The following is a 19964-nucleotide window of genomic DNA, read 5'->3' on the forward strand; positions in this document are numbered from 1 at the left end:
CACTCCGGAACATTTACTGCGTTCTTGGTAAGCAAGTCCAGTGTAGATTTGCCTCATTTTAGGTTATAGTCCTGCTGAAAGGTGAATTTGTTACCCAATGTCTGGTGGAAAGCAGACTGAACCAGGTTTTCCTATAGGATTTTGCCTGTGCTTGGCTCCATTCCCATTTTTTTATCCTGAAAAACTCCCTAGTCCATAACGATTACAAGCATACCCATAACATGAAGCAGTTACCACTATGTTTGAACATGTGGAGAGTGGTACTCAGTAATGTGTTGTATTAGATTTGCTTCGTATTCAGCACAAAGAATTAATTGCCACATTTCTTGCGGTATTATTTTTGTGCCTTGTGGCAAACAGGATGCATGTTTTGAAATATTTGTATTCTGTACAGACTTCCTTCTTTTCACTCTGTCAATTAGATTAGTATTGTGGAGTAACTACAATGTTGTTGATCCATCCTCCGATTTCTCCAATCACAGCCATTAAACTCTGTAACTGTTTTAAAGTCAACATTGGCCTCATGGTGAAATTCCTTCCTCTCCGGCAACTAAGTTCGGAAGGACGCTTGTATCTTTGTAGCGACTGAATACTTATTGAATCAAGACAATTCAGCTTTCACTTTTTATTAATTTGTAAAAATGTCTTCGAACATTATTTGACTTTGACATTACAGGAGTTTGTGTGTAGGCCAGTGACACAAAATCTTAATTGAATCTATTTTAAATTCAGGCTGGAAAAAAACTGTGTAAGAAGTTAACGGGTGTGAATACTTTCCGAAGTAGCTGTATTTCTGAACATGTGTAACAGTATTGCTTCCGTCTCCTCGCCCCAACATGGGCTCGAACCAGGGACCCTCTGCACACAGACCCACAGTCACCCACAAAGCATCATTACCCATCGCGCCACAAAAGCATTGCAGAGCAAGGGGAACAACAACTTCAAGGCCTCAGAGCGAGTGAAGTCACTGATTGAAACGCTATTAGCGTGCACAACTGCTAACTAGCTAGCCATTTCACATCGGTTACACCTGCTCACAACCTGCCATTGGATACAAATGATTTAAAACATGGTGCATGTTAGGTGATGGTCAAATACTGTGTGGAAAATTATATTTACCCTCTACTATAATTTGAAAATGATATTACCCCTCTACTATAATTTGAAAATGATATTTACCTCCTACTATAATTTGAAAATGATATTTACCCTCTACTATAATTTGAAAATGATATTACCCCTCTACTATAATTTCAAAATGATATTAACCCTCTACTATAATTTGAAAATGATATTTACCCTCTACTATAATTTGAAAATGATATTTACCCTCTACTATAATTTGAAAATGATATTTACCCTCTACTATAATTTGAAAATGATATTTACCCTCTACTATAATTTGAAAATGATATTTACCCTCTACTATAATTTGAAAATGATATTACCCCTCTACTATAATTTGAAAATGATATTAACCCTCTACTACAATTTGAAAATGATATTCACCCTCTACTATAATTTGAAAATGATATTTACCCTCTACTATAATTTGAAAATGATATTACCCCTCTACTCTAATTTGAATATTATATTTACTATCTACTATTCTTTCTATTCACCACTTCAAAAAGAAAAGCAAGTTAGATTTGATTTTGCTTGAATGACTCAACAGTTAAAGTTCTGTGAGACCCCAATGAATTCACAATCAAAAGTTCTGAACATAAGATAGAGGGCATTACGTGTTAGGAATTTTGAGTTTTGTACTTATAAATATACCACTTACATCTGAAAATCTCCAAGTTCCCCAGAACCGATTTTTACCACCTGATCATAACCCCCAAAAAACTGTTTATAGTTTCATAAAATGTTTTAAACTACAGTTTGTCAATCTCAAGCTTTATTTCTAATTTTGAACCTAAAGGCATGTTCCTTTGGGTGCAGATAAAGTTGTTTGTCTGGTTACCAAATGTGTTATTACATCTGACATATGGCAGGGTAGCCTAGTGGTTAGAGTGTTGGACTAGTAACTGGAAGGTTGCAAGTTCAAACCACTGAGCTGACAAGCTACAAATCTGTCATTCTGACGCTGAACAGGCAGTTAACCCATTGTTCCCAGGCCATCATTGAAAATAAGAATTTGTTCTTAACTGACTTGCCTGGCTAAATAAAGGTAAAAAATAAAAGTTCTACCTTCATTTGGTTCAGAATTTAAAAAGTTGGCAAGTAGGCTCACTTCTTGTTGCGGGATAGACTGAAACTAAAATGATTAAACCCATATTGGGCATCAGAGTGGGGTAAAGGTTTGAAATGCATGCTTTAATTGATCTATTTAGGCAGAAATGTCGTTGCATGGATCTAGTGTGTTTTTCCATTGTGCTCTCTTCTAAAATACCTGATTTTGACATACATTGAGGCAACTTCACAAATATGACAAAATATTCCAAAACACTGGTAAATTGAAGCTCCTCTGAACCAAAGCAGAAGTACATGTACTATAAGAGAAACTTACTCATGGTAACCAAACATATGTATTTATTCATGGGAAAGCTGACAGAAGCAATACAATTTAGGCTTTGACCAATGGAGGTCAAGCTTGAAGGGCGATAGATCCCCGAAATAACAAATCTAGGCTAACCTATGGATACCTAGAAAGTACAGCCTATACAGTCAGCAAACCAAAATGTAGGTTTTGTTGAGGACAAAATAGCAGGGCCAATGGAACTCTTATTTGGCTGCTCTAAAATCAAAGTCAAGAACACCTAAAAAAAGCTATTTATTTTTGAGAGTACCCTGACTTGTTAAGTTTAGGGTGGGGGGTTTGATTATGGGTAGGCTGAGGGTTAGAATTAGGGGTTGGCATTCCAGTCACATGCCTTTAGTCACACCAGCAGAGCACAGCTTCATACATCAGATATTTGTGACCTGCATCCTGCTTTCGCTCCTCGGCGACGACTTGGGCTGCTCACGGATCCTCCGCGAGGCAAAGGCGTACAGGAAGGGGTCCAGGCAGCTGTTAAAAAACGTAAAACTCCGGACGACACGCGCTGCTGCGCTTCTGTGTCTCAGCAGCGCTGCCGATGCCTCTGGCCAGGAAGTCTGCAGCACAATGCCGGCGATGTCCACCACATTGACAATGTGCACAGGGATCCAGAGGATGAAGAAGGCGACCACCACACTGGTCACCAGCCGGGTCATCTTTGCACTGCTGAACAGCGCCGTCTGGTTCACCCGCCGGTGGAGGCGGCAGTAGGACGTGACCAGCACAGAGAACGGAATCACAAACCCTAAAAGGGTCTCCAAGACGAGGACAGCAACTCTTTCAGCATCGGAGCCCGTGTGTCGCTGGCACTTGAGCTCGCCATCGCGCACATCGCGAGTGGCAACTGCGGGGGCAGTCAGAGCACAGGCGAGCCCCCACATGGCCAGGAGCAGCACTACCTCCCCCTTGCGCCCCAGCCTGTTCCACATCTGCGGGTAGAGGACCTGGAGGTAGCGCTGGACACCGAGTAGAGTAACCGTTAGCACGTTAGCATACAGGCTGAGGTAGAGCAGGAAGGTGGCTAACTTGCATGCAGCACGGCCCAAAGTCCAGCCTTGCCGGAGAGTATAGATCCACACGGGCACCGTGGTAAGGCACAGGATGTCGGAGGAAGCCAGGTTCAGCATGAGGCACAGGGTGAAGTTGGGGCGTCGGGACGTGCAGTGCAGGATGACCACCAGGACAGCTATGTTACCAGGGAGGCCCAGCGCACAGCACAGCCCCAGGACAGTGCTCGAAATCAGGCGGCCCGATTCCCGGGAGGTGGAGTCCAAGCTAGAGTTGCTGGAGGAGTTCATGTTCACCGTGGTCCGTGAAAGAATATGAGCTATCTGGAAGATAGTAGACTTTAGACATATAATTCCTTAGTTTCTCGTTCGTCAAATCCTCACAAGTTTGTTGTCTCCTCTTGAAGTCTTGCCATAGAGTGATAATAAGGAAACTGATGTGGGTTAACTGCTTCTGGTCAGCTTCCTCCTGACAAAGCTCTGTGTGTATGTGTGTGTGTGTGTGTGTGTGTGTGTGTGTGTGTGTGTGTGTGTGTGTGTGTGTGCGTGCGTGCGTGCGTGCGTGCGTGTGTGTGTGAGAGAGATATTTGTGTTTGAGGTTAACATTTTCCACCATTTTCCACCATAATTTGCAAATAAATTCATTAAAAATTCTACAATGTGATTTTCTGGATTTCTTTTCCTCATTTTGTCTGTCATAGTTGAAGTGTACCTATGATGAAAATTACAGGCCTCGCTCATATTTTTAAGTGGGAGAACTTGCACAATTGGTGGCTGACTAAATACTTTTTTGCCCCACTGTAAATGGATGTGTAATGCATTTAATCCATCTCTGGGTTGTTGGCTCTCTTTGACTGTAATTGCCTTAGTTTAATGCTTCCATTTAGTGACAAAATAAGGCTAGAAAAACTAGCCCCAAGTCAGTCGGTGACCACGTGTCTATGGTTGTCCACAATGCCAACATAGCACAGGGTAGATCATATAAGTACCTGGGTGCTGAGCTGGAAGGTCAAAGTAAACAGGGTCTGCTTCAGAGTCCAACAACGCCTCTATTTCCTTCGTAGACTAAGGGTATTTGGAGTTGACCAGAAAATGAGGTCATAGAGAGAATCCTGCGATACGGCATCACAGTCTGGTTTGCAAATGATCAAATTGCCCTGAAGGTCTTGGGTGTGAGGCAACATCACTCACTGAAGACTATTTTTGAATAGACAATTATCAGACAAGATCAGAAAATAATTTCAGATCCCTCCCATTGCCTTTTCTAGGGTCCCTCCTACCCTCAGACACTCTCTATAGGGTTCCTCCTACCCTCAGACATACTCTCATGGGTCCCTCCCCCACTCAGACAAAAACTATAGGGTCCCTCCTCCCCTCAGACAGACTCTATAAGGTCCCTCCTCCCCTCAGACAGTCACTATTCGGTCCCTTCTCCCCTCAAACAGACTCTATAGGGTCCCTCCTCCCCTCAGACAGACTCTATAGGGTCCCTCCTCCCCTCAGACAGACTCTATAAGGGCCCTCCTCACCTCAGACAGACTCTATAGGGTCCCTTCTCCCCTCAGACAGACACTATTGGGTCCCTCCTCCCCACTGGCAGGTCCCTCCTCCCCTCAGACAGTCACTATTCGGTCCCTTCTCCCCTGAGACAGACACTATTGGGTCCCTCCTCCCCACTGGCAGGTCCCTCCTCCCCTCACACAGACTCTATAGGGTCCCTCCTCCCCTCAGACAGACTCTATAGGGTCCCTTCTCCCCTCAGACAGACACTATTGGGTCCCTCCTCCCCACTGGCAGGTCCCTCCTCCCCTCACACAGACACTATAGGGTCCCTCCTCCCCTCAGACAGGCACTTTAGGGTCCCTCCTCCCCTCAGACAGACACTATAGGGTCCCACCTCCCCTGAGACAGACTATTAGGGTCCTTCTTCCCCTCAGACAGACACTATAGTCCCTCCTCCCCTCAGACAGACTCTATAAGGGTCCTTCCTCCCCTCAGACAGACTCTATAGGGTCCCTCCTCCCCTCAGACAGACTCTATAAGGGCCCTCCTCACCTCAGACAGACTCTATAGGGTCCCTTCTCCCCTCAGACAGACACTATTGGGTCCTTCCTCCCCTCAGACAGACACTATAGGGTCCCTCCTCCCCTCAGACAGACACAATAGGGTCCTCCCTCCCCTCTGGCTGGTCCCTCCTCCCCTCAGACAGACTCTATAGGGACCCTCCTCACCTCAGACAGACATTATAGGGTCCCTCCTCCCCTCAAACAGACACTATAGGGTCCCTCTTCCCCTCAGACAGATAATTTTAGGGTCCTTCCTCCCCTCAGACAGACGCATTAGGGTCCATCCGCCCCTACAACAGGTCCCTCCTCCCCTCAGACAATCGCTATAGTGTCCCTCCTCCCCTCAGACAGACACTATAGGGGCCTTCCTCCCCTCAGTCAGACACTATAGGGACCCTCCTCCCCTCAGATAGACACTATAGGGGCCCTCCTCCCCTCAGACATACGTTATAGGGTCCCTCCTCCCCTCAGACAGAAGCTAAATGATCACTCCTCCCTTCAGATAGACACTATAGGGGCCCTCCTCCCCTCAGACACAGACAAACACTATCTGGACCCTCCTCCCCTTGACAGAAGCTAAATGATCACTCCTCCCCTCAGACATACGTTATAGGGGCCCTCCTCCCCTCAGACAGACGCTATCGGGACCCTCCTCCCCTCAGGCAGACGCTATAGGGTTCCTCCTCCCCTCAGGCAGACGCTATAGAGTCCCTCCTCCCCTCAGTCAGGTCCCTCCTATAGGGTTTGTGTTTGGTATGTACTTTACTCTACCTGCTCAACACAAATCCAAAAAGGACCTTTGACGCACACATGACTCTAAGTCGCTTAACATAGAAGTGTCTGCTAAATGACATATATTATTATGTATATATATAAATATATATAGGGTTGAAGTCGGAGGTTTACATACACTTAGGTTGGAGTTAATAAACTTTACTTTTCAACCACTCTACACATTTCTTGTTTACAAACTATAGTTGTTATAGTCAGTTAAGACAACTACTTTGTGCATGACGCAAGTATTTTTTCCAACAACTGTTCACAGACAGATTATTTCATTTATAATTCACTGTATCACAATTCCAGTGGGTGATATGTTTTCAAACACTTAGTTGACTGTGCCTTTAAACAGCTTGGACAATTCCAGAAAATGATGTCATGGCATTAGAAGCTTCTGAAAGGCAGTGTTGGAGGAGTACCTGTGGATGTATTTCAAGGCCTACCTTCAAACTCAGTGCTTCTTTTCTTGACATCATGGGAAAATCTAAGGAAATCAGCCAAGACCTCCACAAGTCTGGTTCATCCTTGGGAGCAATTTCCAAACCCCTGAAGGTCCCACGTTCATCTGTACAAACAATAGTACGCAAGTATAAACACCATGGGACCAAGCAGCCATCATATCGCTCAGGAAGGAGACACGTTCTGTCTCCAAGAGATTAACGTACTTTGGTGCGAAAAGTGCATATCAATCCCAGAACAACAGTAAAGGACCTTGTGAAGATGCTGGATGAAACCGGTACAACAGTATTGTCGCGATACGAAACCTTCAGCCCCGCCCCTTGGCCGGCAGCGGGGATGCTAGAGGTGGTTAGCGTCCCGTTCCCTGGATTGGACAGGGCACTATAGGTACTTCAGGTTATCTCGGTATAACCAGGACCGCTCGCGTAGCCCTGCCTCTCTTTCTATATCGAAACGTTGTCCGCGTAGAGAGGTCTTTTGCCTTGTCACTCTCAACGGTCTAGCTCTAGCTGGGATGTGCGAACCCCACCTTTATCCTCTAGACTCTTTGTTTCACCACTAATTGGTCCTTGAGTTATTATTAAGCACTAGTACTACCAGTCTCTATATGATTTCCCTGTGGTTGAGTGTTTCCCCTCTGTGATGTATCTAGTTTAAAGTGTGAAGACCTTTAGTCAACTTAGTCTCACTACTCTGCCCGTCGGCTATGTATCGCTTGGAAAATAAAACTTAGATAGATCGATAAGACAATTAAATGAATCACTACTGGACACACCTTCCTCTTTGTCTTTTAACAGTAACTCATTCCGTCATAGAGCCCCGATTCTCCGTTTCCAGTGTCCCGGTAGCGGGGAGTGTCAGAGTTGTTATCTCCCGTACCGTTAACTGTCTTTGAGAGAACCGTTTACTCGAGACAAAATAAGACTACCATTTATTTTTGAAAACACTCTGTTTTTTGTCTTTTGCAATCAAACACACTTCAAAATACACAATTGTTACTCGGTCACACACAGCGTTAATCAAAAACATGCACTTGCCTTAATGCTCTATAAAAATGCCTGGTACAATGATAACACTTATCTCTACATTAAATGCTTATAATAGTTATTTAATTACCTTTGAGAGATGACGAGGAGACCCACGAGATCAGGAGCAGAGTTTCAATCGGTCAGAGTTCTTTTAGAATTTAGTTAGTAGCGACTTCCCTCTACTGGCTGAAAGGTTGACTTGAAGTCGGCGGTTTGCTAAATTGAGAGATTCAAGTTTGGACTGGATGAGAGAACCCGCTGGTGATTCCCTGCCCCACTGGAATATCGAAAAGTCTGCGTCACACGACTAGGGCTAGGTACTGAGCTCAACCGAGAGTTGCAGATCCGAAGACTGGCCCTGGGTGTAATCGCGTCAGTATACAAGCACCAAGGCCGCGGGCGACAGGGTCAATTCAGATAACCGTAGGTATTAACAGGAGATCAACTTAAGGACTAGAGAGACTCTCAGAGCCGTTGAACTATCGCAGTGTCCGTGCCATGTAACTAGGGCTAGGTACTGAGCTCAACCGAGAGTTGCAGATCCGAAGACTGGCCCTGGGTGTAATCGCGTCAGTATACAAGCACCAAGGCCACAGGCGAGAGAACAGCTGTTCAATAGTTAAACGGTATAACGGAGAGACCCTTCTCAGATCCAACAAGTTAGAATCTTTAAGTAATTTGAGTCAGGTGGCAATTACCCGAAGTCAAATGGTTGTCTAAATGAATTCAGGATTCAAGAAGTCAGCGCCAAAGTAATGGCAAATGTCTCTTTATATACCTTTTGATTCTCTGCACCCGATCTGCTGCTCCTCCCATTCCCTCAGAGCAGAGAGGGTGATGACATATCTTACAACAGGAAATACTTTTCTTACAGTGCATATATGGGCCTCTGGTTATGACAGAGCCCATTACTCTAGCAACAATGAGGAAACACTTTTCTTACAGTGCATATATGGGCCTCTGGTTATGACAGAGCCCATTACTCTAGCAACAATGAGGAAACACTTTTCTTACAGTGCATATATGGGCCTCTGGTTATGACAGAGCCCATTACTCTAGCAACAATGAGGAAACACTTTTCTTACAGTGCATATATGGGCCTCTGGTTATGACAGAGCCCATTACTCTAGCAACAATGAGGAAACACTTTTCCCATTCAGAGGTGTCACTTGAGGCAGAGGGTGATTCTTCCTGACACCAGTCAGGTTCAGTAGTTGGTTGGCTTGAGTCGTCTTCTGGTGGCTTTGCCCAATCCGGTATTTCAGTAGGCGAGGTCATCTCTGTCTCTACCCTTGGTGGGTAAGACAGGGGAAGAGGACCAGGAGGTAGATCCATTTGGCGTTTTACTACACCCTCTCCAGGATCTACCCCTGTCTCTCTTCTCTTAGTGCCCCTAACCGGACTCTGATTATCAACTCTGGTTATCCCTAGCACTAGTCCGTCTGACCTAGCCGTTATTCCCCATACTGTTGCCCAGCTACTATGACCCGGCATGGTTCCTTCAGGGTCAGCTCTGACCCTCATTCTCAAATATACACCATCTGTATGTCTGCTTCTAGTAGCTATTCTACCATGTTCAAATATATCAGCATATTCTCTCTCCATAGGCCAAACCTCATGTTCGTCCTCGCTATACCACTCCTGCCTTTTTCTAGCGCAACTCTGACAACATAAGCATCTCTTGCAAAGCGGCATTCTAACACTATCCTTATTGCCCCACTGGGAGGTGTACTTTCCTCTGATTCCTGATTCACAGCCTGTGCATCTTTGAACCCGTCTCTGTTGTCCTTCTTCTCCAACCTGTTGAATAGGTCTCGTAAGCCATCCCATGTAATTCAACAGTGCCAATTCTCTTATCCCAGTCTACTTCTTGTCCCTTGTAAACCATTGTTAAATTTAACTCTTCTGGCTCTTCTACATGTCCCCATCTATCTCCCTTGTTTACTATGGGTTTTAGGGTTGGCCACTTATCTCTGCGGGCTAGACATAACATACATACGTTGTCTAACATCCGTCCTCTTAACATTGATCTCCCGCTGAGTACCCCTTCAGTACTTCTATCACATGAGCCACATGTTTTAAGAGCGGCAGGGTGAGGAATTATTACTACTGGTGCTATCCACCCTACAGGATAATTCCTAGTGTCTGGGAACTCCGGCATACCCTCACTTTCTAATTCTTGCCATCTGGTCATTACTCTATGCCCTATTGGCCTATTGTCTTCTGCTTCTTCTTCCCACTCTCCATCCCAGGACTGGGTTTCTTCAATGGGGCCCTGGAGAAAGAAAGGTTATTCTCCTATTGTCTACCTTGCCCCTTCCTAGTCCTCTTTTTGTCCCTGCGACTTTGAGGTCCATCGTTCCCCTGGGGGTCTTTCTGGGTCAGAGCTCCTACAGCTCTTTCTGCGGCCAGGGTCAAGTCGGCCAGTCTATGGCCTAAGCCTGAGAGGTTCTCCCTATATCTTAGCTCTAACTTTGTGTCTGGACCATTCCTTTCAGGCCCTCTTTGCTCAGGTCTGGGGGGCACTGAGGTAATACAAGTGTGCCAGTAAGAATGTCTATGATTCCCTGGCTCCCTAAACCTGTACCCATTTTGCCTCCTAAGGCCTCTTTGGGTTCCTCTTCTGTGCTTCCTACTGAAGTCAGCCAGAGTTTCACTTCCGTCTGTCTCAGTACACCCAATCACTTTGGACATTGGCTCTCTCCTAGCCTTTACGGCCACATAATTGCTTAGGTTCCACTGGTCACAGCTGAGTCTTTCCCTTTTTGGTGGGAAGATTTGGCAACTCAGTAGTGGTCTAGCACTCCCGTACATGAACCAAGGGCTCTGTTTTAGCATGGTGAGGTCTTCCTGAGACCAATGGGCTTCCATGTCTTTGACTACCAGAGCCTCGTCCCACTGCCCGGTCAGCGTACCATTTCCTATGTCCCCAGCCACCCTCCGGTGGTTAAGGGTCAAGGTTCGGTATCCCGGCTTTCTCCATGCCTTTCTGGGCCATGATTCGCTTTTCCAGAGATTCAGGTTGGGTCCGTTGGGACTCAACTTCCTGATCCATCTGTCCCCCTCCTCTGTTACTGGCCCCGTGGCTCCCCACGAAGTCACTGGGCCCGCATAAGTACCAATGGGGTCATGGCTACGCCTAATGCGGTATGCTGCACCCCCTTGGTAACAATGAGCACATATGAAGGTGGTTCCGCCTAACACTACCCTGTTGGTAGAGTCTATCCCTAGTGGCAATGGTTCCAATTGGCCACAACCCCCACAATTTGTATATGCCTTAAGGGGATCTAAATGTCTTTCCCACATGTCTATGAACCATATTCTACTCTCCTCTACCTCTATTAATACCCCTGCTTCCCCTACTGGTTCTGTCACTGGGGGGGGGGGCACTATTACTTTAGCCATCCTTACCCCGTCCCATGGCTTGACGTGTTCCTCCTGGTCCTGGCTCGTCAGTGTCCCATCCTTGGTCACTGATGAACATAACTCCTTTGGTGGCATGTACGTTCCTCCACTTATCCCAAGTGGTGGTTTTAATACCTACCATTTTTTGTATGGTTAGTGGCCCATAGTTCGTTTAGTTCTGTGTCTTTTATGATTATGGCCTGTCCTTGGGCAAGGGACACTATTTTGTTCCAGTATAGCTCTAAGCAGGGCCATTTTAGCCCCTGTACTGGAGTACTTCATTGTGGGCCCTTTCAGCTGTTTGCTGTAACATTGTAATTGTTTTTCCTGATAGCTCATTTGAAATCCAAATGTAGCCATCCCTCACCACCATTGGCCCTTCAAGTTTCAGACACAGCCAGAGGGGTACGTTGGGGTCTCTGGGCTCATTTTCTTGGGCTTCTATGGCCATTAATTTCACATTTTCCCAGGATTCTTGCATTTTCTTGTCCCATGTTATGGTTTGTCTACCATATTATTTGTGTGACATGTCTCTTTGGTGATCTTCTCTAGTTGTGCCTCTATAGCAATGCTTAGCTACTCTGCAATGCTTAGCTACTCTGCTATAGCCCGGTATGTGGTCTCTAATATACACTAGTTTACCTAGGCATTTCTGCATCTCATTCACTGTTTGTGGCTTGCTGAGCTCTGCTACTTTTTCAAATACATTTTGGCTTGCGGTGATTCCAGTGCCTATAGTGAAACCGAGAAAGTTCACTTCCTCTCGACCTATTTGGCTCTTTGTCAAGTTCAGTTTCATGCCTGCCCTGTTGAGTCTGTCTAGGGCTGCTATTACTGCTTCTGTGTGTTCTGACTCTCTCTATTTGGTCTGGAACAAAAAAAATGTTTCATATTTATGACTCCCCTGACTTATAATTATTTAGCGTCCAATAAGCTGAGGAGATTTTCTTCTCCTTGTAGCATATTTATCCGTAAGTGGTTTATTATTTTCATTTATTTTAAGTCCATCCTGAAATTTTAGGTGTCCACTCTTTGCATTATTTATTAAAGTCCCATTCCCCTACTCCTGTGTCAGTGTCTAACTGACCTAATACATTTGCACATGGGTCACTATCTGTCTCAGCTCTTTCAATGTAGTTATGTCTATGTTTAACTTCCTCTTAACTGCTGCTTTTAATGGCTGTGGTTTAAAACCTGCCTTTTCGCTTCTGCATCTGCTTCCTGTTGCCGCAGCTAATACTGACAGTACCAGATATGGTCTCTGTCTCCAAATATTGACTGACTGTCTCACTGTCTCCCTGTTTACACTAATGCATTTTATAGAACTCAACATTTTTATGTAGATAATTATATAGTTCAACTTAATTAACCCGATACTCTCAATGACCCTGGGTCACAACAGATGCCATATATTCTTGTAATCTTTCTACTATTTGAAGACAAACCTTCAAATGATTAGATAAGGCCAAAACGCTGCTAAACATAGCATATGTTTTCTGTACTAATGAAATCTCTCTTTCGGGAGTCCACTGTATTTTATCTAACAATAACCTGGGTTAATCTTAACTCAGTCTCATCAATAATTTTATATATGTTGCGTAGTATGTGATCCATTACCTACAGTACTTTATTATCCCTAAGAACTGCAACATATTTATTTTCATAACTAAATTTAATGCTTATAAAATCACTCCTTTTCTAACTTCATCTTTTTTTTCTGCCCTGTTGGCTTAAAATATACCCTAAATATTTAACATAAATCTTCCTGCATGGCTCTCAACATTACACTAGTGTCTCCTAGATTCGTTGGAGTCCCGTCTTGTAGCAGGGCCATTGCCATGGGGTACCAGGGCTGTGCATAGAAGGCCACTTTGCCACAATACACACTTACATCCTCTGGCCCCCTTCTTTTTCTGGAATGACCTTTAATTAGAACCCAATTTCGTATTACTACGAGGTCTGCCTGCCTTAACGGCGCTGAAAATAATTCACTATTGTTAACATATCTTCACCTTGGGGTTTGTATAAATTTCCTATTTAGTTGTAAACTCTATAATATTTTCTAGTTTCCTCAGGGATTTTTTTTTTCAAAGAGTAGACTCTAACCCGCCATTGCTCTTTACCTTGAGATTTAATTTAGATTTCCTATTTAGTTATAAACTCTATCGTACTTTCTTATTTCTCAGGGATTTTCCCTCAAAGAGTAGACTCTAATCCGCCATTGCTCTTTACCTTGAAATTGTATTTAGATTTCCTATTTAGTTACAAACTCTATAGTACTTTCTTATTTCTCAGGGATTTTTCCTCAAAGAGTAGACTCTAATCCGCCATTGCTCTTTACCTTGAGATTGTATTTAGATTTCCTATTTAGTTATAAACTCTATAGTACTTTCTTATTTCTCAGGGATTTTCCCTCATACAACGCCCATAGTGACACTTACGCACTATGTTAGCTTTACTTTCCCAAGGAAATAATACAATTATTTGCTATACACTTTGAATAGAGACTGGTGTCATTTTATAATTAATTTCCACCTGTTCCAACAATTTCCAGTGAAGTTGATCAGTCTTCACGGGAAATTCTTCGGATTCAGGGATATTTGCCTAATCCTGTAATTGGAGGGGCCGTCTGTTCCCTCTTGGTCAGCGGCCCCAGGGTATTCCTGGTACGCACATTGCGAGCCTACTGTTGGGTAGACCTGCCTTTTGCCTGCGTATCATTTCCTGTACTGTACCATTATTTTCTACCCTACTTTGCTCCTCATGAGCTGCCGTAGTATCTATGGTAGTTGCCATTTAGGGATCTTTTCTGGAATTTTTTATCATCCCAGAAAGTTTCCCTTCCTTCTATTCCCAGAAGATGTTTTATGGCTGTCTGGTCTACCGCTCTAAGTTTACCCCACGGTAGATCCGGTAAGACGAAACGTACTGCCGTAGCCATATCTCTAACTCTTTAAAGATACCTACTTTAGTAAGTTGTTTGGAAATAGAGCGCTGGTAGGGGCCGTTAACTCAGGTAGTAGTAGAGTCTTATATAGAGGTGTGGGGCCCCACGTTGGGCGCCAAGTGTCGCGATACGAAACCTTCAGCCCCGCCCCTTGGCCGGCAGCGGGGATGCTAGAGGTGGTTAGCGTCCCGTTCCCTGGATTGGACAGGGCACTATAGGTACTTCAGGTTATCTCGGTATAACCAGGACCGCTCGCGTAGCCCTGCCTCTCTTTCTATATCGAAACGTTGTCCGCGTAGAGAGGTCTTTTGCCTTGTCACTCTCAACGGTCTAGCTCTAGCTGGGATGTGCGAACCCCACCTTTATCCTCTAGACTCTTTGTTTCACCACTAATTGGTCCTTGAGTTATTATTAAGCACTAGTCCTACCAGTCTCTATATGATTTCCCTGTGGTTGAGTGTTTCCCCTCTGTGATGTATCTAGTTTAAAGTGTGAGGACCTTTAGTCAACTTAGTCTCACTACTCTGCCCGTCGGCTATGTATCGCTTGGAAAATAAAACTTAGATAGATCGATAAGACAATTAAATGAATCACTACTGGACACACCTTCCTCTTTGTCTTTTAACAGTAACTCATTCTGTCATAGAGCCCCGATCTCCGTTTCCAGTGTCCCGGTAGCGGGGAGTGTCAGAGTTGTTATCTCCCGTGCCGTTAACTGTCTTTGAGAGAACCGTTTACTCGAGACAAAATAAGACTACCATTTATTTTTGAAAACACTCTGTTTTTTGTCTTTTACAATCAAACACACTTCAAAATACACAATTGTTACTCGGTCACACACAGCGTTAATCAAAAACATGCACTTGCCTTAATGCTCTATAAAAATGCCTGGTACAATGATAACACTTATCTCTACATAAAATGCTTATAATAGTTATTTAATTACCTTTGAGAGATGACGAGGAGACCCACGAGATCAGGAGCAGAGTTTCAATCGGTCAGAGTTCCTTTTTTTAAATTTAGTTAGTAGCGACTTCCCTCTACTGGCTGAAAGGTTGACTTGAAGTCGGCAGTTTGCTAAATTGAGAGATTCAAGTTTGGACTGAATGAGAGAACCCGCTGGTGATTCCCTGCCCCACTGGAATATCGAAAAGTCTGCGTCACACGACTAGGGCTAGGTACTGAGCTCAACCGAGAGTTGCAGATCCGAAGACTGGCCCTGGGTGTAATCGCGTCAGTATACAAGCACCAAGGCCGCGGGCGACAGGGTCAATTCAGATAACCGTAGGTATTAACAGGAGATCAACTTAAGGACTAGAGAGACTCTCAGAGCCGTTGAACCACCGCAGTGTCCGTGCCATGTAACTAGGGCTAGGTACTGAGCTCAACCGAGAGTTGCAGATCCGAAGACTGGCCCTGGGTGTAATCGCGTCAGTATACAAGCACCAAGGCCACAGGCGAGAGAACAGCTGTTCAATAGTTAAACGGTATAACGGAGAGACCCTTCTCAGATCCAACAAGTTAGAATCTTTAAGTAATTTGAGTCAGGTGGCAATTACCCGAAGTCAAATGGTTGTCTAAATGAATTCAGGATTCAAGAAGTCAGCGCCAAAGTAATGGCAAATGTCTCTTTATATACCTTTTGATTCTCTGCACCCGATCTGCTGCTCCTCCCATTCCCTCAGAGCAGAGAGGGTGATGACATATCTTACAACAGGAAATAATTTTCTTACAGTGCATATATGGGCCTCTGGTTATGACAGAGCCCATTACTCTAGCAACAATGAGGAAACACTTTTCTTACAGTGCATATATGGGCCTCTGGTTATGACAGAGCCCATTACTCTAGCAACAATGAGGAAACACTTTTCTTACAGTGCATATATGGGCCTCTGGTTATGACAGAGCCCATTACTCTAGCAACAATGAGGAAACACTTTTCTTACAGTGCATATATGGGCCTCTGGTCATGACAGTGCCCATTACTCTAGCAACAATGAGGAAACACTTTTCCCATTCAGAGGTGTCACTTGAGGCAGAGGGTGATTCTTCCTGACACCAGTCAGGTTCAGTAGTTGGTTGGCTTGAGTCGTCTTCTGGTGGCTTTGCCCAATCCGGTATTTCAGTAGGCGAGGTCATCTCTGTCTCTACCCTTGGTGGGTAAGACAGGGGAAGAGGACCAGGAGGTAGATCCATTTGGCGTTTTACTACAGTATCTATATCCACAGTAAAACGAGTCCTATATCGACATAACCTGAAAGGCCACTCAGCAAGGAACAAGCCACTGCTCCAAAACCGCCATTAAAAAGCCAGAGTACGGTTTGCAACTACACATGGGGACAAAGATCATACTTTTTGGAGAAATGTCCACTGGTCTGATGAAACACAAACCGAATTGTTTGGCCCTAATGACCATTGTTATGTTTGGAGGAAAAAGGGTGAGAGCTTGCAAGCCAAAGAACACCAACAGCAACATCAGTCAGGAAGTAAATGCTTGGTCGCAAATGGGTCTTCCAAATGGAAAATGACCCCAAGCATACTTCCAAAGTTGTGGCAAAATGGCTTAAGTAAAAAAAAGTCACGGTATTGGAGTGGCCATCACAAAGCCCTGACTCATTCCTATAGAACATTTGTGGGCAGAACTGAAAAATGCGTGTGCGAGCAAGGAGGCCAACAAACCTGACTCATTTACACCAGCTCTGTCAGGAGGAATGGGCCAAAATTCACCCAATTTATTGTGGGAAGCTTGTGGAAGGCTACCAAAAAGTTTGAAACAAGTTAAACAATTAAAAGGCAATGCTAACAAATACTAACTGAGTGTATGTAAACTTCTGACACACTGGGAATGTGATTAAATAAATTAAAGCTGAAATAAATCACTCTCTACTATTATTTTCACATTTCACATTCTTAAAATAAAGTGGTGATCCTAACTGACCTAAAAATGGGAATTTTTACTAGGATTAAATGTCAGGAATTGTGGAAACTGAGTTTAAATGTATTTGGCTAAGGTGTAAGTAAACTTCCGACATCAACTGTATGTGTCGTACTTCTTGATGTCACGTTCTGACCTTAGTTCTTTTATTATGTCTTTGGTTTAGTATGGTCAGGGCGTGAGTTGGGTGGGTTGTCTATGTTACTTTTTCTATGTTTTGGGATTTCTGTGTTCGGCCTGGTATGGTTCTCAATCAGAGGCAGCTGTCAATCATTGTCCCTGATTGAGAATCATACTTAGGTAGCCTGGTTTAACTTTTGACTTGTGGGTGTTTATTTTCTGTTCTGTGTTTTGTTGCACCGTTCAGGACTGTCTGTTTGTCGTGTTTTGGTTCTGTATTAATTCTTTATTAAATTACAATGAATACTTACCACGCTGCACCTTGGTCCTCTCTTTCTCACGACGACAACCATTACACTTGAATGGAATCAATATGACTGTATTCACTCTTTCTGGGTTGGAGGGGTAAAGTTGTTCAGTCGGTGATGAATAGTTGGGTAGTTGGGTTTGGACAGGGTCAACATTCATGCATTTGTGTTCTGAAAAGGGTGATTTTCCCAAAAAATCTACACCTTTCTGAATGTTGTTCAACATTTCCTGCAAAATCAAGCATTTCTTACAGCTGTTTCCTTAGTGGTCCCAGTATGTTCACACAAATTTAAAATCTTGCAGAATACATTGAGAGATATGTACAATAACATTGTCCATAGACAAGTCTAACCAATTTATTCACGGGAAAGCTGACAGAAGCAATACAATTTAGGCTTTGACCAATGGAGGTCAAGTTTGAAGGGCGTTAGATCCCCGAAATAACAAATCTAGGCTAACCTATGGATACCTAGAAAGTACAGCCTATACAGTCCGCAAACCAAAATGTAGGTTTTGTTGAGGACAAAATAGCAGGGGCAATGGAACTCTTATTTGGCTGCTCTAAAATCAAAAGTCAAGAACCCCTAAAAAAAAGCTATTTATTTTTGAGAGTACCCTAACTTGTTAGGTTTAGGGTGAGGGGTTTGATTATGGGTAGGCTGAGGGTTAGAATTAGGGGTTGGCATTCCAGTCACATGCCTTTAGTCACACCAGCAGAGCAGAGCTTCATATATTAGATATTTGTGACCTGCATCCTGCTTTCGCTCCTCGACGACGACTTAGGCTGCTTACGGATCCTCCGCGAGGCGAAGGCGTACAGGAAGGGGTCCAGGCAGCTGTTAAAAAACGTAAAGCTCCGGACGACACGCGCTGCCGCGCTTCTGTGTCTCAGCAGCGCTGCCGATGCCTCTGGCCAGGAAGTCTGCAGCACAATGCCGGCGATGTCCACCAAATTGACAATGTGCACAGTGATCCAGAGGATGAAGAAGGCGACCACCACACTGGTGACCAGCCGCGTCATCTTGGCACTGCTGAACAGCGCCGTCTGGTTCACCCGCCCGTGAGGATGTGACCAGCACAGAGAACAGAATGACAAACCCTAAAAGGGTCTCCAAGACGAGGACAGCAACTCTTTCAGCATCGGAGCCCGTGTGTCGCTGGCACTTGAGCTCGCCATCGCGCACATCGCGAGTGGCAACTGCAGGGGCAGTCAGGGCACAGGCGAGCCCCCACAGAGCCAGGAGCAGCACCGCCTCCCCCTTGCGCCCCAGCCTGTTCCACATCTGCGGGTAGAGGACCTGGAGGTAGCGCTGGACACCGAGTAAAGTAGCCGTTAGCATACAGGCTGAGGTAGAGCAGGAAGGTGCCTAGCCTGCATGCAGCACGGCCCAGAGTCCAGCCGTGAAAGAATAAGAGATCTAAGAGCTATCTGGAAGAAGACAGACTTCAGACATCTAATTATCTGTTTCTGAAAACCTCAAGTTTGTTATGTTCTTTTGACTTCTTGTCATAGGGGAAATTGTGGGTTAACAGCCTTTGGTCAGCTTCCGCTTAATGAGCTGTGGGTGTGTTGACATAATTCTGAATTTGTCAAAGGCTACAGCCAACCTGATTCTCACAAATAGACACACTGAGAAGATGGATGCTCTGCCTACAGCTTGAAACTACCATATATATTACATTTACATTTAAGTCATTTAGCAGACGCTCTTATCCAGAGCGACTTACAAATTGGTGCATTCACCTTATGACATCCAGTGGAACAGCCACTTTACAATAGTGCATCTAAATATTTTAAGGGGGGGGTGAGAAGGATTACTTTATCCTATCCTAGGTATTCCTTAAAGAGGTGAGGTTTCAGGTGTCTCCGGAAGGTGGTGATTGACTCCGCTGTCCTGGCGTCGTGAGGGAGTGTGTTCCACCATTGGGGAGCCAGAGCAGCGAACAGTTTTGACTGGGCTGAGCGGGAACTGTACTTCCTCAGTGGTAGGGAGGCGAGCAGGCCAGAGGTGGATGAACGCAGTGCCCTTGTTTGGGTGTAGGGCCTGATCAAAGCCTGGAGGTACTGAGGTGCCGTTCCCCTCACATATATGTGCCTAGGGGCCAGCCATGCAATTCTTGTATATTTTATCATTTTTCAGTGATTTTAACTTGTGTAAAAAGTTTAAATGATTTGAACTTTTGACAGAAATGGATGCGTAATGTAATCCATCTCCTTGTTGCAAGGGCTTGATAAAGATAACATCTTTTTCTTAGCGTTCCGCTAATTTTTTGGCCATAGCTTCAATGTTGCCATCTAGTGGCAAGGACAGAAAAACGATATAAAAGATTACTGCACCTTTAATTTTCTCCCTGCCACAGATTCT

At 44.5% G+C, this 19964-nt stretch overlaps 2 protein-coding genes across 3 annotated transcripts; both read right to left on the reverse strand.

The window, feature by feature from the left end:
- On the reverse strand, positions 1–4888 carry LOC127909363 (leukotriene B4 receptor 1-like). Of its 2 annotated transcripts, none has more exons than XM_052470326.1 (2): positions 1270–4888; positions 1–1179 (listed from the first exon to the last, which is right to left on the reverse strand). In XM_052470326.1, the coding sequence occupies exon 1, from the start codon at positions 3838–3840 to the stop codon at positions 2911–2913; it is 930 nt and encodes a 309-aa protein (XP_052326286.1). In that variant the 5' UTR covers positions 3841–4888; the 3' UTR covers positions 1–1179; positions 1270–2910. The 2 variants fall into 2 exon arrangements, with proteins under 2 accessions (XP_052326286.1, XP_052326285.1); XM_052470325.1 differs by having other exon boundaries at positions 1210–4888.
- A 2742-nt stretch (positions 4889–7630) lies between these two features.
- On the reverse strand, positions 7631–19066 carry LOC127909366 (uncharacterized). Its single transcript, XM_052470328.1, has 2 exons — positions 13629–19066; positions 7631–13519 (listed from the first exon to the last, which is right to left on the reverse strand). The coding sequence occupies exon 2, from the start codon at positions 11381–11383 to the stop codon at positions 10181–10183; it is 1203 nt and encodes a 400-aa protein (XP_052326288.1). The 5' UTR covers positions 11384–13519; positions 13629–19066; the 3' UTR covers positions 7631–10180.
- Between the last annotated feature and the right edge of the window lie 898 nt (positions 19067–19964).

This window comes from Oncorhynchus keta, chromosome 19 (genome assembly GCF_023373465.1).
Source record: "Oncorhynchus keta strain PuntledgeMale-10-30-2019 chromosome 19, Oket_V2, whole genome shotgun sequence".
In the NCBI taxonomy this organism is placed as follows: domain Eukaryota; kingdom Metazoa; phylum Chordata; class Actinopteri; order Salmoniformes; family Salmonidae; genus Oncorhynchus; species Oncorhynchus keta.